This window comes from Capricornis sumatraensis, chromosome 1 (assembly GCF_032405125.1).
Source record: "Capricornis sumatraensis isolate serow.1 chromosome 1, serow.2, whole genome shotgun sequence".
Lineage (NCBI taxonomy): Eukaryota > Metazoa > Chordata > Mammalia > Artiodactyla > Bovidae > Capricornis > Capricornis sumatraensis.
Genome location: NC_091069.1, coordinates 177,714,361 through 177,741,520, shown reverse-complemented (window position 1 = coordinate 177,741,520; position 27,160 = coordinate 177,714,361). Strand labels below are relative to the sequence as shown.

Below are 27,160 nucleotides of genomic sequence, written 5' to 3'. Positions count from 1 at the left end.
CTTTCTAATACCGGGTGAGTGAACAGTCACTATAGTAAGGAGTGAAGAATACTTGATTCCAAAAGATAATTGTGAGGCCAGCCCAGAGGTTGCATTTTACACTTCATTGTCCAACATCCTCAGCAACTTTTCTATGGTGAGAATATACAGTACACTCACCTGGTCATTCAGCCAATTCTGACCATCCAGGGTTGCTAGATCATCCATATCCAGCATGTGCTTATTGTAGAAGATGCGGAAGTTGCATTTTTGATGTCTGGCCCGATAGTTTGTTATTTCCCTATTGATAAACGGTTTTCTGAAACAGAAATATTTTGCAAGTAAAACAACAACAAAAGTTTAACTCAGTTTATTGTTAAGTATCAGGTTTTTTTTTTTTTTAATCAAGAGAAAAGTCCTATAAGCCAATAATTTTCTTTTCAAGGGCTTAACTTAAGCATTATTGACAAACCTATTAGAAAAGTCTTCATTAAAGACATCTTTTAATCTTCCAAGGACATCTTTTTCACTGAGTGGGACCAAACTGCCATACTTCTTCATAACCTCATCTAGGAATCCTTAAATAAAGGAAGAAAGAAGAGTTAAGATGGAAACAGCCGTTTTCAGCAAAGTCACTGTCCTGATACTTAACCTATACCCAACATATAACATATGTTTAAATTACATTACTAAATGTATTACACTAAAAAGAAATCTTTTAGAAGATAAGGTATCATTTCACTTTGGATTGCTAGAAAGAAAATAGCTAGCTGAAATTAAGGATTGACATTTTTCAGTAGCTTAGCCTTGGGGAAGAAGTCTATCTCCTAAAGGTAAAATCTAAACGGTTTAATCACCTGGTTAAATGTGTCTAGCACATTTGGTAACTGAAGAAATTATCTTTTTAAAATTTACAATTAGAGGGAATTGTTGAGATCACTGTCAGTTGTATTTACTATTGATAAAGGTATGAAATTTCACATCTCAACAGAGGACGAATTCTAAGACATTTTTAATATCATACAATTTGATAGCTATTATACAAGCTGGAATCAAGATTTCCAGGAGAAATATCAATAACCTCAGATATCCAGATGACACCACCCTTATGGCAGAAAGTGAAGAGGAACTAAAAGCCTCTTGATGAAAGTGAAAGAGGAGAGTGAAAAAGTTGGCTTAAAGCTCAACATTCAGAAAACGAAGATCATGGCATCTGATCCCATCACTTCATGGGAAATAGATAGGGAAACAGCGGAAACGGTGTCAGACTTTATTTTTTTGGGCTCCAAAATCACTGCAGATGGTGACTGCAGCCATGAAATTAAAAGACGCTACTCCTTGGAAGCAAAGTTATGACCAACCTAGACGGCATATTCAAAAGCAGAGGGCTGTCAACAAAGGGCTGTCTAGTCAAGGCTATGGTTTTTCCAGTGGTCATGTATGGATGTGAGAGTTGGACTGTGAAGAAAGATGAGCCCAAAGAATCGATGCTTTTGAACTGTGGTGTTGGAGAAGACTCTTGAGAGTCCCTTGGACTGCAAGGAGATCCAACAAGTCCATCCTAAAGGAGTTCAGTCCTGGGTGTTCATTGGAAGGACTGATGCTAAAGCTGAAACTCCAATACTTTGGCCACCTCATGCAAAGAGTTGACTCATTGGAAAAGACCCTGATGCTGCGAGGGATGAGGGCAGGAGAACGGGATGACAGAGGATGAGATGGTTGGATGGCATCACCGACTCAACAGATATGAGTTTGAGTAAACTCCGGGAGTTGGTGATGGACAGGGAGGCCTGGCGTGGTGAGGTCGCAAAGAGTCGGACACGACTGAGCAACTGAGCTGAACTGAATACTTATGATACTGCATAACCCTATGAGGTGAGCTTAACTGGATAATAGCTGGTGAGGCACGTTTTAAAAGAGGAAACAATTAAAGGATGACTTCTTAGCCAGAATACAGGCTAGTCTTTACATCAATTTAAGTAACATGTATATGCATTTTAATGGCTTCCAAGAGGATCCACTGAAGAAATATACCTAAAGATATCCTAGGAATTAAAACCAGGATATTAAGTAACTTCAAAGAAGCTGAGAGAAGGCTTAGAGACTCACAGAAGAGAGATATGACTTAGGCTACTCATTGATGCTGAGTGGGGAAGAGCAACAGTCTGCTAACCATCAGTCTGACAGTTAAGTCCACTGTGTGTAGACAGAAAAAATGAGGACTGTAAGTCACTTATTTTCCTCTTTCTGACTTCAAGAAGGGCCTCTGTTAAGCATCAATATAAAATGGACAAGAATGATCACAACAAAGTCTGTTCTAGGCAGGGAGTGTTTTGTACGCGGCAGGAGCAGACAAAGGTGTGGAAAACTTACTTTCCTCCTTTTACTCTCCCACCAGAGGCTCCCAATTTGAAAGGCTTAAGACAAGAATATAGTAAGAAAAGTTGCTTGCCTACGTCTGGTTCTGGTCTAGGATTTAGCCACACAGAAGAGAAAGGGAGTTCTGTGTTCCAGTTTAGTCAGAGGAGGAAATGAAAATTTGGAGCTTCTAAACTAGGAATTCATTCAGCCTTAAGTTTGCCAATAAGATCTAGTAGGCACCATTCATATAAGCTGTGTGCTGTGCTCAGTCATATCCGACTGTCTGCAACGCTATGGACTGCAGCCTGCCCAGCTTCTCTGTCCATGGGAATTCTCTAGGCAAAAATACTGGAATGGGTTGCCATCCCCTCCTCCAGGGGATCTTCCCGACCCAGGGATTAAATGGGATCAAACCCAGGTCTCCCGCTTTACAGGTGGGTTCTTTACCAACTGAGCTACCAGAGAAGCCTGGTAAGTTTGCCTATTGAACTGCATTCCATAATCATGCAGAAAAGATGAATTAACAAACAGCATTAGAAATACAAACTAAATCTCTTATTCACAGCTGAAATTCATTTTGGTCTAAAGAATGCAGTAGGAATCCATTTTTTTCTAAACAGCTACATGTAAAAATAACAATAGTCTAGAAAACAGGATTGAATATTTTCATAAACTTGAAATGGGAAAAAGCTCTGAGTACTTTTTCTAGTATATGACTGTAAACATTTTAAAATAATGTGGCAGCCACCTCATAATTCCTTTAGAATTTTTATGCCCTTCTGAAGATGTATATCTTAAAAACGTAAGTAGCAAACTATATTCATTCTTCTTGAAGCTGCTTTTTTACATTCAACACATTAATTTTTTTCCTAAGTTAATTCAAAACAATCTGCTGCTGCTGCTGCTGCTAAGTCGCTTCAGTTGTGTCCGACTCTGTGCGACCCCATAGACGGCAGCCCAACAGGCTCCCCCGTCCCTGGGATTATCCAGGCAAGAACACTGGAATGGGTTGCCATTTCCTTCTCCAATGCATGAAAGTGGAAAGTGAAAGTGAAGTCGCTTAGTCGTGTCTGACTCTTTGCGACCCCATGGACTGCAGCCTACCAGGCTCCTCCATCCATGGGATTTTCCAGGCAAGAGTACTGGAGTGGGGTGCCATCGTCTTCTCAAAACAATCAGTAGTCCATTAAATTGATTTGCCATATTTTAACCAATTCTCTACTGACAGCCATTTAAGTTCTTACTTTTTAGCTAAATAATGTTACAATTAAAGCCTTCAATATATCCTCATTCTAGTGTTTTCTTAGAACACAGTTGCTAAAATTAAAATTTCTGGGTCAAAGGACACGTGTACCTAAACTTTTCAAATTTTCACTTACAAATTTTCTTATCTGTACTTATGAGATTTTAATGTTTATGGAATCAAACCAGTATATGTATTTTTTTTATTGCTTCTGAGTTTTCTATCATGCTTTAAAATGTCTTATTATTGTTAGATTGGGCTTCCTTGGTGTCTCAGTGGTAAAGAATCTGCCTACCAATGCAGGAGATGCAGATTTGATCTGGTTGTGAAGATCCTCTGAAGAAGGAAATGACAACCCACTCCGGTATTCTTGCCTAGGCAATCCCATGGACAGAGGAGCCTAATGGGCTACAGTCTATGGGGTTGCAAAGAGCTGGACACAAGGACTAAACAACAGGCTTTCAGTACTTGCTGAGATGCCATGATTTTTCTCTTTTAGCCTGTTAAAATAAGTATAGGTCACTAAATGTGTAAAAACTATAAAACTGTAAAAACTCCTATATCCTCACGTTATGCTACAGTTTAAGTCTAGGATACATTCAGTTTATCAACTTTTTTTTGGAAGTGCTCCATCTATATTTGTAAGTTAATTGATTGTTGTTCAGTCACTCAGTCACATCCAATTCTTTGCAATCCCATGGACTGCAGTATGCTACGCTTCCTTGCCCTTCACCAACTCCCGGAGCTTGCTCAAACTCATGTCCATCAAGTTGGTAATGCCATCCAACCATCTCGTCCTCTGTTGTCCCCTTCTCCTCCTGCCTTCAATCTTTCCCAGCATCAGGCTCTTTTCAGATGAGTCAGTTCTTCGCATCAGGGGGCCAAAGTATTGGAGTTTCAGCTTTGGCATCAGTCCTTCCAATGAATTTTCAGGACTGATTTCCTTTAGGATTTGACTAGTTAGATCTCCTTGAAGTCCAAGGGAGTCTCAAGAGTCTTCTCCAACACCACAGTTCAAAAGCATCAATTCTTTGGTGCTCAGCCTTCTTTATGATCCAACTCTCACATCGATACATGACTACTGGAAAAACCATGGCTTTGACTAGATGGACCATTTTTGGCAAAGTAACATCTCTGTTTTTTAAGACACCATCTAGGTCTGTCATAGCTTTTCTTCCAAGGATAAGGCTTCTTTTAATTTTATGACTGCAGTCACCATCTGCAGTGATTTTAGAGCCCCAAAATAAAGTCTGTCACTGTTTCCATTGTTTCCCCATCTATTTGCCATGAAGTGATGGGACCAGATGCCATGATCTTTGTCTTCTGAATACTGAGTTTTAAGTCAAGTTTTTCACTCTCATCTTTCACCTTAATCAAGAGGCTCTTTAGTCCCTCTTAGCTTTCTGCCATAAGGGTGGTATCATCTGCATATCTGAGGTTATTGATATTTCTCCCAGCAATCTTGATTTGGGCTTGTGCTTCATCCAGCCCAGCATTTTGCATGATGTACTCTGCTATCTAATTTAAATAAGCAGGGTGACAATACAGCCTTGATGCAGTCCTTTCCCAATATGGAACCAGTCCATTGTTCCATGTCCAGTTCTTACTGTTGCTTCTTGACCTGCATACAGGTTTCTCAGGAGGCAGGTAGGATGGTCTGGTATTCCTATCTCTTTAAGAATTTTCCACAGTTTGTTGTGATCCGACACAGTAAAAGGCTTTATCATAGTCAATGAAGCAAAAGTATATGTTTTTCTGGAATTCTCTTGCTTTTTCTATGACCCAACGGATGTTGGCAATTTGATCTCTGGTTCCTCTGCCTTTTCTAAATCCAGCTTGAACATCTGGAAGTTCTTGATACAAGTTAATTGGTATTTGCAGGTAAATGCTAACCTGTTCAGATTTAGAAATCATGGTTCTGCTAACCTCACAGCAGGAAAATTTGTCTTCATTCTACTACAGCATAAACAACAGGAAAAAAATTTTTTAATATTTTTCTAGGACTGTCATTTTGTGGGAAAACATTTTTTATACATACTGGACTTCCCAGGTGGCACTACTGGTAAAGAATCTGCCTGCAGTTCAAGAGATGCAAGAGATGCAGGTTCAATCCCTGGGCCGGGAATATCCCTTTGGGGAGGAAATGGCAACCCACTCCATTATTCCTGAGTGAAAAATTCAATGGATGAAGAGCCTGGCAGGCTACAGTCCATGGGGTTGCAAACAGTCAGACATGAGCGAGCATGCACATATAACCGGTGGAAAAAACAAAATGATCAGAATCGTTTAAACCAGCAAGAAGTAACTCTAATTCCCCCAAAAGCCACTTATAACAATTTAATATATGTGTCATGTCCTACTGGAGAAGGAAATGGCAACCCACTCCAGTATTCTTGCCTGAAGAATTCCACGGACAGAGGAGCCCAGCGGGCTACAGGACATGGAGGTGTAAGAGTCAGACAAGACTTGGTGACTAAATCAACCAACCAGTCACGTCCTATACAGATGCATATGCATACATATATACACGCACTCATATGTGCATATGTATCTTTTAACAAAGTGGCCTCCTGTTCTGCTACTTGCTTTTTTCACTTTATATAAACAATGGTCAGTATCAAGATACAGATGGAATTTATTCTTTAACAGCTTCACGGTATACTGCCTGGACATGCCATAAATTCTAAGTCCATAGCAACAGTTGTTTTAGTTATCTTCAGTGTTGTACTACTAAGACAATACTATAAGTAATGTCCCTCTTCCATCTCTTAGCCAAATGGCAAAAAGGGGAATGGGGCGAAGACTGATACTGCCATGCTGTCTGCCAGAAGTGTTTATACCAAACAGCTTCATGGGGTAGATTTTGACAGGAAGACATTAAAGCATGATGTAAAAACTTGAGCCATAAAGGAAAGACAGATACATTTTACCATGTAAGAGTTGAAATTTTCTGTTAGACAAAAATATTATACACAAAGTCAGGGTACTGAGGGCTTTTACAAAAATTTAAAACCTTTAAAATTATAATGATACTAAAGACTATGAGGGTGTAAGAATCAGTGTATCCTGTTTGTTGCTACATTCTTAGAGCCAGCACTGGTACACAGAAGCTTCTCATACACTAACCAAAATATAAAAATCCAATAGGAAAATAGGCAAAATAAAATTATATACAAACAAAAAATGGCAAGCGACTATAGAAAAATACATTCAAACTTTAAACTTAAAAAGACAAATTAAGACAATTCTCATGTGAGCTATGAGACTGACAAAATTTCACAAGTGCAAACTAGTTTAACTGTGAATGGATAATTTAACAGTTCTCTTAAAGTTTCAAGTGTAAGTATTCTTTCACCATTATTTCTACTGCTAGGAATTTAACTTACAGAAACAACCATACAAGTATAAAGAAGTAATTTCATTGTACCACTGTTTATAGAAGGGAACGACTAGAAGCAACACGAGTGTCGTCGATCAAAAATCAAATCAAAACCGTGGAACATCTACGTAATAATATAAAAGGAAAATGTCTAATTGCTTAAAGGGAAACTTGTGGAAGGGAAAAAGAAAGGCCTCTCCCAGAAAGGATAACATACAGCAGGTGTGGGCTGGAGACGGGGGAAAATAAAGAGGAGTGCATACCAGAAAGGCAGATTGACAGCTGCTCATCATCCACTGGAGAGGTTTTCTGACTGTTCTTCCCACCTCCCACTTGATTTTCTAGTTTGAGTCCACTGCACGTCAGAGGAGCCTCCAGTGGACTTTTACAGTAAGGGTGGTCCAGCAACTTAGAGCTAAGAATATTCTGCTTGAAAGAGCCATCCTCATCCATCTGGCACGAGCTTTCATTCTGAACAGTCTCTTCAGACACAGGCCCATCTACACTCCTCACAGACTGATCTGCCCCGGACACTGACAGTTTTACTCTGTCATCACTGACAGTACTTGTCCGATTTTCCTGACCCAGAGCCGTAACTTCTCTCTCAGTTTCCAAGATGAACACGTTACTAGAATGATGTTCTGGTAAGGGGATGTCATGAATCAGCTCTGTATACTCCCACTTAGGAGAGGAACAGGGTGACTGGTCCCAGGTGTATGTGGCACTGCCATTCTGTTGGTCAGGGAATGCTTCATCTAAACTAAGCCCCTTGTCCAAGAGAGGGCTTCCTTTAGCGTGGCCCTCGGGCACATGAGAGTTCTTTCCCTTCACCACAGCATCGCTGTCCATATCTGGAAAGTATGGTGGATGCTGACAAGAAGGGTCTTTAGGTTCCGGGGAAGGGAATGGGCCGCAACTGCCACCCTCGCCGTTCTCCCTAAGGGTCTCTTGATGGTCCCCAGTGACCTGCACCCAGCTTTGCTGGGCTTTTTTTAGCTTGCAAACTTTGCTTTTTGTTCTGAAGTGCTGGGATCTGAGAATCTTGTACCGAAATCTAATCATGGACAATTTCTCATACATCATATGAGGAGATACTTTTATTCTTCTATGTTGGTTAAGCTGAAATTTTTTTGGAATCAAGGGTCCCCCGTTCCTGTGGTGCACCAGCCCTGGGTAGCAGCCATAACAAAAGCGCTTTCTCTTATGGGTGCTTAAGGTGACCACAATTCTGTCACTCTCACCTGGATTCTGGCTCTCCCCATTGAACTTCATAGGAAAATCAGAAGCTTGTGGCTCCGTCTTAGGTCTGTGACCATTGGCCTGACCTAAAACACTATTCACTGGTAAGTCAGCAGCTGCCTTCCAGAGACTTTTCTCTCCAGAATATTCATGATCAGAGTTCTTTGCTGATGACAGCAACTTCTCTGCCTGGAGTTTCAGGAAGGTCCTTGAGGAGGAAATGAAGTGCTTGGTGTCCTTTCTTTTCACTTTAGAGGCAGAAGGACAAAGATTCTGGACAGCCACATTGCCTTTTGTCTTAGCAAAAAGTGGTTCATCCTGGATCCACGTTTTCTGGATTTGAAGGGCCTTCTTTCTGCACTGGAAATGCCTCAAATGCCTGCTCCAAGTAACTGGCCTTCCCAGCTTGGCTTTCAGAATGCACAGGTGTTGGTGAAAGTAGAACTTCTTAAAGCCTCCAAACCCAGTATTCCATTTCTCAGAAAAGGCTAAGTGGATTCCTTTCCTCCATAGAATTTTCCTCTGTTTTTTCATTTTTCTGATGCATAATGAGATCTGTATGCAGCTGTAAAGAAGAGAAAGAAGATTTATACTTCTACCCTAAAAATAAGGTCATTACGATATATTCACAGCAAACTTTAGAAAATTGAAAAAAAGCAGATGACGCTCAATATAAGATATAATGAAATCCTACCTGATCAAGGCTTTTCCCACAATGAAAATGAGGGATAAGGGAAGACATGACTGACTGCTCCAACATAACCCCATTTACTGTATCTGCCTCTGATAGAAACAAGTTTCAATAATCATTTCCCAACATGCAGCCAGCTTCCGATGAAGCAGAAAGGGCAGGGAGTCAGGAGAGAATTTGTAAGTTTTAGCTTTGTTTCTCATTAGCTTTAAGCTTTAAGCAAGTCACCTGAATTCTGTATTCTCATTTGTAAAATGAAGGATGGAGAAGGGAGATGCAACCAGACACCACTTAAAACTGAGTCTACATCAAAACAATTTGTTCCATACAACAAATTTTGTATGGAAGGAAATACAAAGGAAAGGAAAGGCAGGGACTTTACTCTGTAAACAGTCATCCACAGGCAGACAGTCAATAAATGCACGCAATCAGTGCTTTGTCAGCCAAAGACACTCTGAATGCCTATGCAAAGACAGGGCCCTGTCATGTGCTCTCCTCCTGTTACGGTTCTTGCAGTCAAGTGAACATAAGAAAAAAGAACCAACACAAGTATGTGTATCTGTGTATGAACTTTAGAAACACACTTATAGGAAAAGGTAGATGAAAATGATGGTCAAAATCAAACATAATTTCCCCTCAGATTTAATAAGATCTACCACCACTGAAGGTTCTTTAACCTAGAAAGAAAGGCACCAGCCACTGCAGGTCTAACAGAAGAAGTGAAAAACCAACATCCTAATTTCAGCTACTGTTAATAGCAACTTACTAGGAAAAACTGAATTACCTTTCTGTGCATTAGTTTTCTCTGGAGGAAAAGAAAAAAGGAGGACTGAACACATGTTTACCTCTGTTCTCTCTACAAATCTCATTAAGATGACAGAAATGGAGTTTTAAAAAAGGCCGAAACTCTCAATGACAACAAAAAAGGAGGCAAGAGCAATAAAACTGTCGAAAGAAAAAAGCAGATGAATGACTGATAATAGAGCAGGCCAAAAGAGCTGAAATCTAAGCCAGAAGTAGAGGAAGCCAAGTAGCAAGTTACAGTACCTCAGAAAGGCTCAGGAAGCAGAACAATAATACCCATGAACGTCAGGGAATGAGGAGAGCAGAAAAAGGAAGGACTGGCTGAAAGTCTGAATAAGCGGCAGTTAGACTCCAATATCCCTTCCCCTACCATGGCAGATGATCAAAGTTTCACTTTCTCAAGAGAATGAACCAGAACAGTCAGGCACATCATATACAACTGAGAGCAGGGGTGCAAACAAGAGGATAACTTAGTTGTTTGTTTTGGCTTTTTGCTCATGACTTTTTATTTAACACCAAAACACTCTGTATTGGGGAACACGACTGAGTGACTAATGCCCACACGCAGAGCCAATTAGCAAGCTGTGGTAGTCTCAGGTGAACAGCGAGGGGACTCAGCCGTACATATACATGTATCCATTCTCTCCCAAACGTCCCTCCCATCAAGCCTGCCACGTAACACTGAGCAGAGTTCCATGTGCTATACAATAGGTCTTCATTGGTTTTCCACTTTAAATATAGAAGTGTGTCCATGACCTTCCCAAGTTCCCAACTATACCTCCACCCCCCACCGTACAACCACAAGTCCCTTTTCTGAGTCTGAGCAGCTTTCTGCTTTGTGGGTTCATTCATATCACTTCTTAGATTCCACATATAAGAGATGTCATTCGATATTTCTTCTCTTCTGTCTGACTTCCTTCACTCAGTATGACACTCTCTAGGTCCATCCATGTTGCTGCAAATGGCCTTATGTCATTCTTTTTAATGGCTGAGTAATATTCCATTTAATATATGTACCACATCTTTGTTATCCATGAGGACAGTTTTACATAGTGAATTCCTCCTGAGTCTCTTTCCCCGTTGAGTTCCCAGAAAGGTGTATACCCTCAAAGTGGAGATCAGTTCTGGGAGTGAGTGAGGGGTGGGGCAGCAACAGATCATTCAAAGAGAAAAGACCAACGGTATACTGGTATTAGGGGATGCCACAAGGACACAGCCCTAAATAATAACCCCCAAGTTTAAGAAACAATGAGACCCCAAATCCCTCCTCTACCCAAGACTGGAAGTTTCTCCTTCAGAAAGGAAGTCCTGCAGACAAGGGGATCCCAGGAACAGCAGGAAATGGAATTACAGGAATTATATTTTGATCATAAGCCCCTCAACACTTTCCCACTCATCTCCCCAAACCCTGGCATGCTATCTTATCCATCCAAGCAGGAGATTGGAAGATTCTTCTTTGGAGAATTTGATTAATACACAAGAGAATACATAAATACAAATATCCCCCCACAAAATGGCCCAACATGGCTCACAGTGCACCCTATAGCTGACAAGTCTCACCACAAGCTCAGAATTTCCAGGCAACTTCTTAGTGGTTCAATAACAGCATAACTAAGAATCACCATACTTGTAGGGACAAACAAACAGATAAAACTGAAAGCATATTTAGAAAAGCTAACTTAAAAAAAACAAGGAGGACCTACTTCCCTGGTGGTACAGTGGATAGGAATCTGCCTGCCAATGCAGCAGATAGGGGTTCAATCCCTGGTCCAGAAAGATTTCGTATGCCCTGGAGCAACCAAGCACCTGTGCCACAACAGCTGAGCCCGCGCCCTAGTGCCCACGAGCCCTAACTACTGAAGCCCAAGTGCCTAGCGCCCACGCTCCCCAACAGAAGAAGCCAGCACCCCACAACGAAGAGTAGCTCCTGCTTACCGCAGCTAGAGAAAGCCTGCTCACAGCAATGAAGAACCAGTGCAACCAAATAAATAAAAGTTATTTTTTTTTAAATGAGGAGGGGAGAGAAGGGAAGTTATTGTTTCATGGAAAGAATTTCAGTTTAGGAAAATGAAGACGGGTCTGAGGATGGATGGTGGCGATGGTTGCACAGCAATGTGAACATATGTAACGCCACTGAACTGGATGTCTAAAAATGATTAAAACGGTAAATTTTTGCTCTGTATACTTTACCACATTATTTTTTTAAAAAACAAGAGGAAAAAAAAAAAAACTAGTACTATCCTCAAGGAAGAAAATATTGCAGCCACTGGGGAAAAAAGAATATGTTAGATTTTTTAAAGGAACGATGAAAAACAACAAAAGGCTTAGGCTTAGCTTAAAATAGGGCTAATATTACTTATATTTAAAATTGAACAATAAAGGCTGATGGAAAAACGGAAAAAAGACATAAGGAAACAATTCAAAAATGAGGATTTTTTTTTTTTTTACTTTATTTTACTTTACAATACTGTATTGGTTTTGGCATACATTGACATGAATCCGCCACAGGTGTACATGAGTTCCCAAACATGAACCCCCCTCCCACCCCACATCATCCCTCCGGATCATCCCCATGCACCAGCCCCAAGCATCCTGCATCCTGCATCGAACACAGACTGGAGATTCGTTTCTTACATGATAGTATACATGTTTCAATGCCATTCTCCCAAATCATCCCACCCTCTCCTTCTCCCTAAGACTCCAAAAGTCCGCTCTACACATCTGTGTCACTTTTGCTGTCTTGCATAAAATGTCCTTTGAACATAACATGTTTAACTTCATGCATTAAAAATCTGTCAAAAAAAAAAAACTGTCAAGGGGGCTTGGGAGATAGGCAAAATGGGTGAATGGGGTTAAATGTACGAACTTCCATAAATAAAGATATAAACAAGTCATTCATGATGATGTAATGTACAGCATGGTGACTATAGTTAGTAATACTGTACTGTGTATTTGAAAGTTGCTAAGAGTAAATCTCCAAAACCTTCATCACAAGAAAAAAATTGGGGATGTGGGGAGCTATGTATGGTGATGGATTTAGCTAGATTTATTGTATTCATTTTGCAAAGCATACAAATATTAAATCATTATGTTGTACATCTGAAACTAGTATGTCATATTTTAAAAATTTTGGCAAAAGTTATTACAACATATACTGTTGGTGGGAGAAAAAAAAACTTTTATACTTCCCTTGTGGGAATACAAATTAATAAAGTAATTTTGGAGAGGAATTTGGTAATATCTAACAAAACCATATAAGTACTTACCTTTTAATCCAACAACTCTGCTTTTAGGAATTTACCTTGAAGACACTAATGAAAACACATAGTACAAGGTTATTCACTGCAATGTTTACAATTGAAAAATATTGGAAACAACCTAAATGCCCATACATAGGACAGTGGTTGCATAAACTATGGTTCATCCACACAATGAATGAAGTTAGAATAAGGATAAGGTCTATGAACATGGAGTACTCTCCAGGTTAAATGATAAAAGCAAAGTTCAAATGAGTGTCAGTGATATGCCACTGCAATAGTTTAACCAAGTGTGCAGTTAGAGAAAACAATCCACCCAAGATCACTTCCACTTCTGGCAACAACTGAAAGTTCGGGGAGTTTCCAAAACCACCCCCAGATTTGATAATTTATCAAAAGGACTCACAGAACTCACCGAAAACTGTTAAATTAACAGCTATGGCTTATTACAGTTGAAGAATGTGGATTAAAATCACCCAAGCGAAGAAGTACATATTGAAGAATCCAGGAGAAGTAACAAATGCGTAGCTTCCAGTTGTCCTCTCCCCACGGAGCAGAGACAGCATTACTCTCCCAGCATCAATGTATGACTAAGTGTGACAAGCACTGCAATCCAGTGAGGTTCATCAAAGTCTTGACGTCCAGAATTTTTATTGAGGTTCATAGGCATAACCGACTGCTCACATGACAGGGCTCAATCTTTAACTCCCCTGGAGATCTACTGATGTCAAAGTCATTACCCTAAATCACACTGCTGGTTTTTTCTGGTGGGGCCAATCCCATTCTAAATCATATTGTTAGTACCAGTGACCCAAGCCCCCAGGCGAATCAGACATTGCATTCTGAGGATTTAGGGATTACCTCTTAAAAGCCAAGGATAAAGGCTTTCATTCTGCACAAGTCTAAATTCTTTACTATACTATATACAGCCACCTTTCATAAAAGAAAAAATAGTGTACTTGTATCTGCCTTTTGTGCCCCCAAGTCAACTAACAGGAAGACAAACCAAAAATAATGAGAATAGTTTCCCACAGGGCATGGTAGATGGGAACAGGGTGAAAAGAATGAGGAACAGGAAAATGTAGAAGGGATCGGAGGGGAGTGGTGTTTCTCAGATACACCTTTTTTGTAAAGTTCTGACTTTCAGGATTATGCTAATGTTTCATATAATTTAAAAATATACATATAGTTAAAATGAAACACAAGTAATAACAAATGAGCCTAACTGTATCACAAATAAATAACCACACTGAAAGAATATAGCAGAAAAGAATTAGCCAAAGTAACTTAGGAAAACATTCTGACTGTATACATCCAGATAGCTTAGTTGGTAAAGAGTCCGCCTGCAATGCAGGAGACCCCAGTTCAATTCCTGGGCCAGGAAGATCCGCTGGAGAAGGGATAGGCTACCCATTCCAGTATTCTTGGGCTTCCCTTGTGGCTCAGCTAGTAAAGACTCTCCCTGTAATGTGGGAGACCTGGGTTTGATCCGTGGGTTGAGAAGATACCTTGGAGAAGGGAAAGGCTACCCACTCCAGTATTCTGGCCTGGAGAATTCCATGGATTCTACAGTAGCAAAGAGTCGCACACGACTGAATGACTTTCACTTTTTCACTTTCACACCCCAGAAACAAAAGGATTGTATACAAATGCTGTTCTTTAATTAACAAATTTGCTTTTCACAGAGGACTGAGTTAATTCTTAACCTACATTCTCAGTATTCGAAAATTGAGCAAGCAAGTAAATATGTTGTAGATAATCAGAGCTAGGTTTCAGAATGCTGGTGAAAGCAGCTACATTTTGTGGTATCCACATGAACTCATGGTGTTTTATCCACACTTACACACAGGTACAGATCTAGAGGTGCACAGACTCCTGTTTATTTCCTAGCTCTGTCTGCTTAAAGAGACTAGAAGCAATTACATCCCAGTAACAGAAGAAATGGGTGATTCCAGAGCTGGGGCAGAAGTAGAAGATGAGCCTGGAATATCACTGTAGTGCCAGAAAGTAAACAAGTGCTCAAAAAAAAAAAATGACATGTCAAAAGAACACAGGAGTCAATTTGAAGGAACCCATAAAGGCCAAAATACCTGAGCAACTGTGTATGTAATGATAGTAATGGCTGATAACTCAAGAATAAAACAAATATCCTGAGTCTATAAATAAACGAGGATAAGAGACAATCCTTACAGAGATTTTTCAAATTAATAAATATAAAAGAAATAACGGAATAGAAAAGTTACAATTTACAACTCCTCTCAGAAATAACTGACTCAGGCAAGAATCTAAAACTAGAGGGTGAAAATACAATGAGGTATAAGCTATCTAATAATCTCAAAGTACCTTCCACAAGATACTTCACATTACAAAAGGAAAAACTGTGCCTTTCAATAGGAAAATTCGGCAAACATCTCCGTCATCCCCAGTAAAGAGACATGTGGACAGCATATGCCCCCTGATGTGGCACAAGATCCTGTGCGGTGTTCTTGTCAAAAAATCCACCTGAATTTAATCATAAGGGAAAAACAGACAAATGTGCGTTGAGGAACACGCTATAAGAAAGCTGGCCATGGACTTCCTCGGCAGTCTAGCAGGTAAGACTGCGTCCACTGTATGGGCTGTGGGTCCTACCCCTGGTCAGGAAACTAAGATCCCACATGTCCTGTGATGCAGCCAAAAAGTAAAAAACAAACAGAAAACTGGCCAATATTCTTCAAAAGTGTCCATCAAGAAAGAAAAAGATGGACTGAGACACTGTCCCAGATTAAAGAGCTAAGACTAAGGAGACAAAACAACTAATGTAATGTTTAATCCTGGATTGGGTCCTACTCTAGAAAAAGGAAATTGGTGGGAAAACCAAAATAAGATATATAGGTCAGTTAATTCCTGGTTTTGACCAACATAATATAAACTGAGGGAAAGCTGGGTGAAGTGTCAATATTTTTGGAAATCTGAAGTTACTTAAAAGTGTGAAAAGTTTAAATTTTTCTTAAACATTTAAACATTTGAGGACATTCCTGGGTGGCTCAGTGGTAAAAAAAATCCGCTTGCCAATGCAGGAGACGTGGGTTCAATCCCTGGGGGGTAAGATCCCCCAGTATGGCAACCCACTCGAGTGGCAACCCACTAGAGTGGCAACCGACTCTAGTATTCTTGCCTGGGAAATCCCATGGACAGAGGAGCCCGGTGGGCTACAGTCCATGGGGGTCGCAAAGAGTCGGACATAACTAAGCTCAGCACAGCAGCAGCAGTACCCAGAAAATAGCACCCAGAAAGTAGCACAAGATGACAGAGATTGAAAATAATGAAAATTAAAAAATGAAAAGATCAAGTCAGGAGATCAGATATTCAAATATGTCAAATACATGATTCAAAAAATTTCTCAGAATTAAAGGACATGATTTTGTACATGGAAAGAACCTATTAATGAATGAAAACAGGGTCATCAATCTGACAATCAAACAAGACATATCAATTATCAAATTTTGGAATACTGGAGACAAAACACCCTTCTATGAGCTTTGGTGAGGGGGTAATGACAAAAAAGGATCCATATATAAAATAGATAAAATATTAAATGTAAAATATATAGATTACAGAAATATATTTATATGATTACAATATTTACATTATATACATATACACAAGTAAAATCAGAAATAAGAATGGCAATGGCAATGGATTTAACAGTAAGACTGAGAACTAGAAGAAAATACACTAATGCTTTCAAAGTTCCAAGGGAAAATTATTTTCAAAATAGAATTTTACCAGCCAAATTATCAATCAAAATTGAGGAGAGCAGGAAGTATGTCTCCTGAAACTGACAGAATGTGAAACTGACAGAATTTCTAAACTATCTGAATGCAGAGACAGGAGATACAGACAACTGAAAAAGAGTCTGAAGATAAACTACTAATAAGTACACAGATGGCTACCCACTCTAGTATTCTTGCCTGGAGAATTCCATGGACAGAGGAATTCTTCCTGGCCGGCTACAGTCTATGGGGTCACAATGAGTCGGACAGGACTGAGTGACTAACACTTTTACTTTCACACAGAACACTAAACAGAAGAGACTATTAATTTCAGGGACAAAAAAAGTTGTACAAGAAAGGAAAGAGTCACTGCAAATCATAGTATATACTACATATTTTTAGTTGTGACTACCACTTACAGAATTGTAATAAGGTAAACACTGATCTTTATAATTGATCTTTCAAAAATCAATTTAGAACAGGAAATATGGGTGGCAATGTCTAATGATTCCAAGATTTGAGAAGTTCATAGTGCCCAACAAATGCATAAAGTAAGTAACTGTGGATATTTAAGAATGAAATAAAAATACTATTTTGTCTTTCAACTATTAGCTTGATAGAAAATAAACACTTTAATAAGCTATTTAGACCTAATTACTTAATAAATTAAACTACTAGACCTAAAGGCATTATGAAAAAGACATTAAGGGGGTATGAACAGAGAAAATTTGGGAACCTCTGTTTTAGAGTACTGTATTTTACTTTATTTCTTACCAGTGTAAAAATCACTTTTAAATAAACTTATTAATATGAAATTCAAATATGCTTTCATTGTGACTGCCAATATAAAAGGAGATTTGGGATTTATTCTTCATAATACTTAAAAGTAATATACTTGTTGAGTAGTCAATAAGATATTTATTAAAAATTTTTAATGTTATTTATCTATTTTGGCTGTGCTATGAGAGCTTCTTATTGAAGTAGCTTCTCTTGTTGCAGAGCACTAGCTCATGGGCTTCAGTAGTTGTGGCGCCCGGGCTCTAGGGCACAGGTTCAACAGTTGTGTCCCAAGGGTTTAGCTGCTCCAGGGCACGTGGGCTCTTCTGGATCAGGAATCAAACCTGTGTCTCCTGCATTGGCAGGCAAATTCTTTACCACGAGCCACCAGGAAAGCCCAGATATTTATTCTATTAAGAACATCACATAAAAGTACACACAAAGCTCCATAAGAAATTTCCATAAGAAATTTCAATTGAAGTAGGAAAAAGCATATAATTAAGTTCTTAAAAAATCTTCCCCCAATTAGAGAAAGCTACCTGGACTGTGCCTTTAAATTAGACAATTCCTGGGTGGTCCAGTGGACTCCATTCTATCACTGCTGAGCGCCTGGGTTCAAGCCCTGGTTGGGGAACTAAAATCCCACAAGCCATGCAGTGTGGCCAAAAAGAAAAGAAAAAAAGGTAAATTAACACTTCTGATGGTGATCAGAATGGCTGATTATAATGGCTGAAATTATAAAAATATACAAGCAACTACTAAATTTCAATTCAATATAATTTGAGCTTCTACAAATAGAACAGCACTGTGCTTTCAAAAAATATATAGTCTAGTGGGAGAGTCATCTGAACAAGTATAAACAAATGTGATGCATATAAGAAAGGTAAAATTCAGAGCCATGGGACTATCTGGCAAGAGGGTCAAGGAAGACCTCTCTGAAAGAATTATTTTTAAGCTCAGACTAGTTAAAGTGAACAGATAAATAGAAGTGCAGGAGAGGGCATGTAGCACTTAAAGGGGCTGGAGAGGTAGGCAAGAAATAGAAAAACTAAATTAATGAAGCTGCTATTTTACATAAAGGTAGTGTGAAGCCACTGAAAGACAAAGTCAGGTCTAAGACCCAATTTGCATGCTTCAAAACATCATTCTACCTGCAGTGTGCAGAATGCCTGGGAGAAGACCACAGGAGAGGAAGCCTGTTACAGGTAAATGTAGGCACGGTGAACGGATGAAAGGAAAACTGGGAGAAGTGGCAAAGTGAATTGACCTTGAGATTTTTCAGGTCAGAAATGTCAAGACTGTGGGAAAGCCAGTATGCAGGGGTAAGAACTTCGGTATGAGTTACTGGGGAGATTGTGGTATAATTTATATGGAACAAATAAAGACTGGAGGAAGATTATACTGGCTGTCTCTTCAGTTTTAGACATGTTAGATTTGAGGTGAATGTAAGAAATCTAAGTGGACACATAATGGTGGATACACAAGTCAGGAATTTTAAAAGAACAACACAGAAATTCCACTTTAAGTCATCAACTGATAGTAACCAAAGCTACAGAAAATGCTAAACTCACCAAGGAAAATTTGTAAAACACAGAAGAGAATGCACAGTAGGGTAGTGTCCTGAGGAACTGTAGGATGTAAGAGTTGAGGAAAAGGAAGAAGACTACTTTGCAAAGGAAAGTAAGAAGGAATGATTAGGGAAATAGAGTGGAAAGTCAGGTAAGTATGGTGCCCAGAAAGCTAGGGAAAGTTTCTAGAAAGAGGGAAATGGTCTGTCAAAGGCTATTGAGAGGTCAAGCAAGATAAGGATTAAAAAGTGTCCAGCTGATTCTCATGACATTCACAAGAGGAATTTTAGTAGAATGGAGAGGACAAAAGTCAAGATGGAGTAAAGAAAACAATACATAAAACTGCTCAAGAATCATGAGCAAATATGAGGGCAGATTTTTAAAAAGTGGAGACAGTTGTATGTGTTTAAATGTTGATGGAGTACTTTACTTACGGATACAGATGGCAGACTAAAGATGTATTTTACTTTTATGCCTGCCAATGGACCAGACCCCGCGGCCGCAACTGGGACCCTTTAGTCCCTGGTCTCCTCCTGACGCTGACAACTGGCCAGAGTGCCCCAACCGGTAAGGAACAAGAGACTTTATTGACCTCTCTCCCTTTCCCTCTCTCTTTCCTCTCCTTAACCCTTCCTATCCTTCCCTGTTTTTCTAGCCCCCCGGTCCTGGACACAGGAATCTGGTCAAGGGGCCCTCAGCCTGAGCTGAGGATTGGAGACTGATCACCTCCTCTTGGCAGAGAACTTGAATTTCTGGTTCTGGTCTGGTCTAATACTGGTAGGGCCGAGTTCCAGTCCTCCCTTCTCTGGAGGCCCAGGGAAAAGTTCCATAACGCCGGGGCATCTGTAGGTGGCAGGAGACGTCTGTAAGGCCACCCCTTTCACTAGCCCCCTCCCGCCTCCTCCCCCTTCTTCTTTCAACCTGGCTTCCTTTCCTCCCTTGAAATCTTTGATGTTAGCACTTGGATGCTTGTATTTAAGGACTTCCCTGGTGGTGCAGAGCTTAAAGCGTCTGCCTGCAACGTGGGAGACGTGGGTTCGATCCCTGGGTCAGGAAGATCCCCTGGAGAAGGAAATGGCAACCCACTCCAGTATTCGTGCCTGGAGAATCCCATGGACGGAGGAGCTTGGTGGGCTACAGTCCACGGGTTGCAGAGACAGACACGACTTCACTTTCACTTTCACAACCCCACTAAGATGAAAATAAAGAATTTTTTAACTTATCATCGTTTAAAAGTAAAATTGACACACAGTGAATTGCACAGATTTTGAGGTTTTTCTTTTTAAAGCACATGGAAGAGAGGAAGTTGGCATGCAGATTGACTTAAAGCCCTAAGAAAGTTGAAAAAAGCAATTCAATTTACATAACAGTGCCTCAAAACAGGTCAGGAATCAGCAGCAGTAGGTTCTATAAAAAGGTTGTGAACACCAAGCTAAAAACAAGGGGATGGATCAATTGTTTAAACACCCTCTACTCTACACAAAACCCAGCCAACTGCCCCTCCCCCCAACCTTGCCCTCTAGACTATAACAGCGCTGACCAACAGAAGTTCTGCAATGATAGAAATATGCTATATTGGCCCTGTCCCATATGGAAGTTTTTGGAAACATGTGGTATTGACCGCCTGAAACGTGTCTACTGTAACTGAGGAACTAAATATTTAATGTTACTTAATTTTAATTATTTAAATTTTAGTTGCTACATGTGGCTAGCGGCTACCACACTGGATAAGGCAACTCTGAAGGGAAAAGAAAGGGTTCCTGGACTGGACAGAATCTGGTCCAGTTGAGAATGTGGGTATCATACTGAAAATAGTTGAGTTCAATGAGCATAAGTGAATGTTTACACACTGAATGTTAAAACTTCTACGATTTTCCCCAGGTGAGCTACAAGACTGCTGACAGCCCAGTTTATAAGCTCCAAGCCAGAGATTTGAAGATTCTTCTTTGGGAAATCTAAGCAGCCTAAGGGAAAAAAGAGAAGGATAACACTGTTGAAGACTATCCAGTAAGAGTCCAACCAGTGTACCCTAAAATCAATAAATCCCAAGCATGAACTCAGAGTACACGTAATTAAAAGCAACCTCCACATAGGGTCCCTTAACATCTTTGCTCCTATACTCTCCGCCATGCTGTTGTGTGTTCACCAAATACCAACATTCCTTCTAAGATAAACCAGGAGAATTCCCTGATGGTCAAGTGGTTAGTACTCTGAGTTTTCATTGGTGAGGGCTGGGGTTTAATCCCTGGTCAGGGAACTAAGATCCCACAAGCCATAAGACAAGGCCAAAAAAATAATAAAATAAACAGCACAGCAAATACGGACAGTATATATTAAAAAGAGATAAAACACAAACACACAAGGGAAACAAGTGAGCTTTCAACTCTTATTAGATACTCACTGACCCTAGGACAGCCTAAAGTCTGAACAATCCTTAACAGGTCCAATATTTATTTGTGTCTGCAATGGAACCACTGTATAGGTTAACTCAACCATCACTAAGAAAAAGTTCTTTCTCCCGTAGTTAGGTGCTTTCCAAGTGGCTCAGTGGTAAAGAGTCCGCATGCCAATGCAGGAGGTGTGGGTTTGATCCCTCCCTGGGCTGGGAAGATTCCCTAGAGAAGGAAATGGCAACCCACCCCAGCATTCTTGCCTGGAATCCCATGGACAGAGGAGCCTGGTGGCTGGCTCCTGGCTACAATCCATGGGGTCCCAAAGAGTTGGACATGACTGAGCATCTAAACAAGACAGTAATGAGAACAGTTGTGTAGTAAATGAACACGGGGGAGGTTACCTGCTCTTCAAAAATGAGAATGAATGGTGGTGCGGTTTTTTTTTTTCCTTAAGATTTTTTTGATGTGGACTGTTTTTTTTAAAGACTTTCTTGAATTTGTTACAATATTGCTTCTATATTTACACTTTGGTTTTTTGGCCAGGAGACAGGTGGGAATCTTAGCTCCTCAACCAGGGATCCTGTTCCTTGTATTGGAAGGTGGAGCATGATCCACTGGACCACCAGGGAAGTCCCAGAATGAATGGCTTATAGTAGGAAATAAGATTAAAAACAAAACAAAAATTAAAAAAATACTGCCCACTGGCATCACAGGACATGAATGAATCATAAAAACATCAAGACTGAAAATTGAAGATTTGTACATTTATGGCACCTCCTGGTGATAGGCAATTCAGCCACCAGATATAAAGTGGATTAAGTCACATATCCAATTTTGGTCTCAAGTCCTTACAGAGAAGACTGCCTCAAGGACCAAGTGACTTCCAAACTCCACTTCTCAGAGGGTCTTCAAGTTGTCACTATCCTATCCCTGCCTTTGCTTCTATGTTAAATCTGTAACACTAGTTTATATTAAAACTGTGAACCCTGGGGTTTGCATTTATCCTTTCTAAATACCTCTACTTGGAAAGTGTACTCCATTAGAATCTGAAATTCAACAATTTTTAGGCTTCAGAATTAAGGAATTTCAGACACAAAATTTTAAAATTTAAAGACTTCGCGACTCAGTTTTTCATCTTAGATGCATACCATACATCTCTCTAAATTCTGAAAGTATAAATTACTTGTTAACATGACTTTTTAAATCAGTGAATCCAGAATGCCCTGTGTCATCTGGTTGTAGGAAGTTAACATGCTATAATAGGGTCATTTTTAGAAAGAAAATAATTCAGCGTCTTCCTTTAGATTTGTGACATACGATCCATTTCTGAATCTATTAATATAGCCTTTTCATTGCTTCAGTGATTCTTATTTTATCAAAGAATAATTTGATAATGAATATATCTCCCCAAGAGAATGTTCAAATCTGATAATAATTATGCCTAATAATCTATTAAGAATCCTGAAAATATCACTCCCCCTCCCCTAGCAAAAGTCACATTTTCACTATAACAAGAAAAATACATATAAAGCACCGTTATTTCCCCATCGGTTGATCCTTTCGAGACATTTATCAAATTCTTTGAATCAGTGGTACAGTACAATTAATCAAAAAAGAAAAAGGGACTAAAATTCAAGGACCAGCTTAAGGCAATCCTGAGAACCTCTAGTTAAATCAGGTGCTTTTAAGGCAATTAGAGACATTACAGGGCTTCTCTGCTGCTGCTAAGTCACTTCAGTCGTGTTTGACTCTGTGCGACCCCATAGACGGCAGCCTACCAGGCTCCCCTGTCCCTGGGATTCTCCAGGCAAGAACACTGGAGTGGGTTGCCATTTCCTTCTCCAATGCATGAAAGTGAAAAGTGAAAGTGAAGTCGCTCAGTCGTGTCCGATTCTTCGAGACCCCATGGAATTTTCCAGGCAAGAGTACTGGAGTGGGGTGCCATTGCCTTCTCCGACAGGGCTTCTCTAACAGTTCTCAAATTGAATTCCATAGGAAGCTGGCTAGTGATGCAAAGAGGTCACGTGTACCAGGATGAAGGAGAGGGTGGGAGGACACCTGTGGATAGTACCATGGGTTCATGACAAGCCAGAACAAAAGCAACATTTTTCTAAATTGGAATTTTTCCACTGTTTATGAAGGTCTGGCATAAAAGTCTAAAAAACTGATTTATAATGACCTTTATATAACTCTACCAAAAACAAAAACCCTAAGCAATACTTAGTAAAAACATTTTAGTGCAAAATCTGTTATTTTCATTAAGGAGCATTAAGGAGTCTAACTACACAGTGAAGTCGCTCATTCATGTCTGACTTTGCGACCTGGTGGACTGTAGCCTGCCAGGCTCCTCTGTTCATGGGATTCCCCAGGCAAGGATACTGCAGTGGGTTCTCATTTCCTTCTCCAGGGGATCTTCCTGACCCAGGGATCAAACCTGGACCTCCCACATTGCAGGCAGACCCTCTACCCTCAGAGCCACCAGGGAAGTCCCAAACTACTAACAAATGACATTTTTTTCCACTTCTGTGCTCTCAGCACTAGAAAACCTGAAACAGTACTATTGACTCAAGTAAGGTTATCTGTTAAGGAGTGGAAGAGAAACATTAAAAAATTAAAGAGGCATAGGCAACAAATTGAGCATGGCACTTTACCTCTCTGAGCCTGTTTATAAACTATGATCTACATCTGTTTATTCAAACTATGAATATCACCTGAAAGGTTTTTGAAAAATCACAAACATCGGGGTCCCATTTCAGATCTATTAAGGCACTGACTGGGCATCAGGGGTTTTAATTCCCCAACTGATTCTGATGTCCTGCAGATTTTGAGCCACTGGATTAGATGACCCTCAAGGTTCCTTCCGTATCCATGACTTAAAATCCCAAACTGACAATCCTGTGTTCATAGGAAGGGAAGATTACACTTCATCATGCTCCACTGAGCATATCATGTACCACTAAGGAAAGGCAAGTATCCTTAATTTGTGAGACAAAGCAATTGTAAGAACAGGTGCTGCTCATTCAAGTCACTAATTCCATCTCCCTTCTCTCCACCCCAAACCTCTAACTTGCTGCTGCTGCTGCTAAGTCACTTCAGTCGTGTCCAACTCTGTGTGACCCCATAGATGGCAGCCTACCAGGCTCCCCAGTCCCTGGGATTCTCCAGGCAAGAACACTGGAGTGGGTTGCCATTTCCTTCTCCAATGCATGAAAGTGAAAAGTGAAAGTGAAGTCACTCAGCCGTGTCCGACTCATAGCGACCCCATGGACTGCAGCCTACCAGGCTCCTCCATCCATGGGATTTTCCAGGCAAGAGTACTGGAGTGGGGTGCCATTGCCCTCTCTGTTCTCTAACTTAGGCGCTACTAAACTTCAAAGTGGGGAAACTTCTCTTACCAACACAGAGAAAGGTCTCTCCTCATGTTAACTTGGAACTGTAATGTCCGGGCATTCAAAGGATTCAAGTTCCTGTATTTATTCTCTGAACATTTTTAATTAACATGAAATGTTTCAGAGGCAGAGGGAGAAGTCCTCGGAAACGTGCAAAGAATTCCTTCTAGAGTGGGCCAAGGTGTGAATGAAGCCCTTCCCAGCTTTTTTCCTAAAAAGGACCCACTAACTATACTGAGAAAGGAGAGAAACTGATTCAGGTCATCCCTCATATACTAATAATGTGTAATCAATAAGCATGAGAAGTCTGGGTGACTAGAAGAAATTGATTTCTTTTTAATGCTGCCCAACCCAAAGCAGAGACTACAGTCAGGTTTTCACACACAAGATCCTAGTATCTCCTCTGGCACCCTTCCCCACACCAAGCGTAGTTATTCTGGGTAAAAGACATAACTAAGAACCTACCATTAAGTGTCCTGGCTATTCTTAAGCCAAGTTTATCCTGATTCCCCAAATATTTTATGCTTAACATTCTGCTTTCTTCATTTCATCTAATTCTCCAAACTAATTTATATAGATAAAAGAAAGTTCCATTTTACGTGGGTTAAAATGTTACATGTTAAATGGGTTATATGTTACATGGGTTAAAAATGTCTACACCAGATTAACGCCATTACCAAATGGCAGGCCAGAATTTCAACTCAGTTCTTCTGACTCCAAGTCCAAAACCCATACCTCTGACATCCTCGCTGCATCCCTCCTCCGCAAAAGCGTGGTCACTCTTGTATGGCCAAGAGCGGTCATACAGCGGGAAAACAGGCTTCCGACCATCCATACACTCAGTTGTGCCATACCCGTTCACTAGAACCGGGTCCCAGGAGTGTGAAGGATGGAACCAAACGTATGACGGAAGCAGAGTTGTCCGAACAAAACCCAGGACAGCAGGAGCTGGAGGACCTCTGCTGCTGCTGCTGCTAACCAGCAGCGATTCCTCTCAAAGCTTCCCTCGGCTTCAGAAGGAGTGGCCGGGGGCGCTAGCCCTCTCCGCTTCTGCCTCTTCCAGCTCGAACTGGTGAGGAGCGGAGGACACTGGTCCCTCGGGACGAGCTCCTTCCCCGCCCCCCAGAAAGGCACAGAGGCGCGGGGGAGAAATCCACTGCCTCTGGTTCGGTGGTAGGGGAAGAGCAGCGCAGCAGGCCTCCAGGCCGGGGTGCTGAGCTGGCGCGCACTGACGCGGGAATGGCCAGCCAGCCAGCTCGGTCCGCCAGTCGTTCGCCGGATTTGACACCCAGGTTTCAGCTTACCTACGTCCCTCGCTGCCGGCACCTGCCCCGTCGTGGGTCCAGATACTGCGGCAGCTCGGACTGCGGCCCCGCCTTCGCCAGCTTTAGAGGAAGCCTCGTCAGCCAGCAGGAATTCGGCCTGCTTACAGCAGCCACCGCCGCCGAGCTTCCTCTGGCTCCGCTGCCGCGACGCTGGCGCTCACTTACACCGTCACCTCCTTCCGTGCTCTTCCGCCTCGGCCCCGCCCGAGCCGTGTGTAGAGGGCGGGGAGCGAGGGAGGGCGGCGCACGCTCCCCGGCCCGCCGGGGACGTCTGCGTTTGGTCCCGCCCCGGCACCTCCTTTCTAGCGCAGGAGGGTGGTAGAAACCGGGATCTGAACGTCAGACCGGGTGTGAGGCTTCTTTACATACTGCTCTCAAGTTTGTGAGGGCTTGGCAAACCACAGCTGCCAAGGGGCTAAGACAGACCACAGCTACTATGCGACCTTTCTCTTCACTAGCCTCCCTTTGGCCAAAAGCGAAAGACACGTTGCTGCTCTGGATGCACTGTGAAGCCTGGCCTAGGTTTTTCTTCCCTGGTTTTTCGATGGTGATCTTTCCTCTTGGCATCGCTATGTGCCTCTGTAATACCTGCTTTGCCTCTCTTCGGCTGAGAACACTCCGCCAGGAGGGAAGAGCCTGGGCTTATTCACCGCTATAGCCCAAGCCAGCACCAAACAGTGACTGACTACAGGTGTTTAGTAAGTCTGTGCAATAAACCTAACCGTGCATAACTCGATTGGAATGTACTACCTTTTACATACATTGCTAGATTTGGTTTTTCATGAATGAGACTGCCTTGTAAATTTCACATAGTTTTCGTATCACGTTTTATGCTATCCTCGAAACAGAATTTGAGGGGTGTTTTCTATATCCTGAAATAGTTTGTGCAGGACTGGAGTTATTTTTCCTTGACTATTCTAAGAACTTGCTGGTAAAACTGCCTGAGACTTTGTTCTAAATTTCATCCAGAGAAAAGGGAAGAACTAGCCCCATGAAATGG

At 41.0% G+C, this 27,160-nt stretch overlaps 1 protein-coding gene across 1 annotated transcript in view; it reads right to left on the bottom strand.

Moving 5' to 3' along the window:
- SENP5 (SUMO specific peptidase 5) overlaps nt 1-26,264 on the bottom strand; it is a 47,608-nt gene extending 21,344 nt beyond the window's left edge. Inside the window, exons 1-4 of the mRNA XM_068967083.1 lie at nt 26,140-26,264; nt 7,226-8,766; nt 452-557; nt 160-298 (exon numbers count right to left, since the gene is read on the bottom strand). Coding sequence (XP_068823184.1) covers nt 160-298; nt 452-557; nt 7,226-8,735 — 1,755 coding nt within the window. The 5' untranslated portion in view covers nt 8,736-8,766; nt 26,140-26,264. The remainder of the gene's footprint in view (nt 1-159; nt 299-451; nt 558-7,225; nt 8,767-26,139) is intronic.
- Between the last annotated feature and the right edge of the window lie 896 nt (nt 26,265-27,160).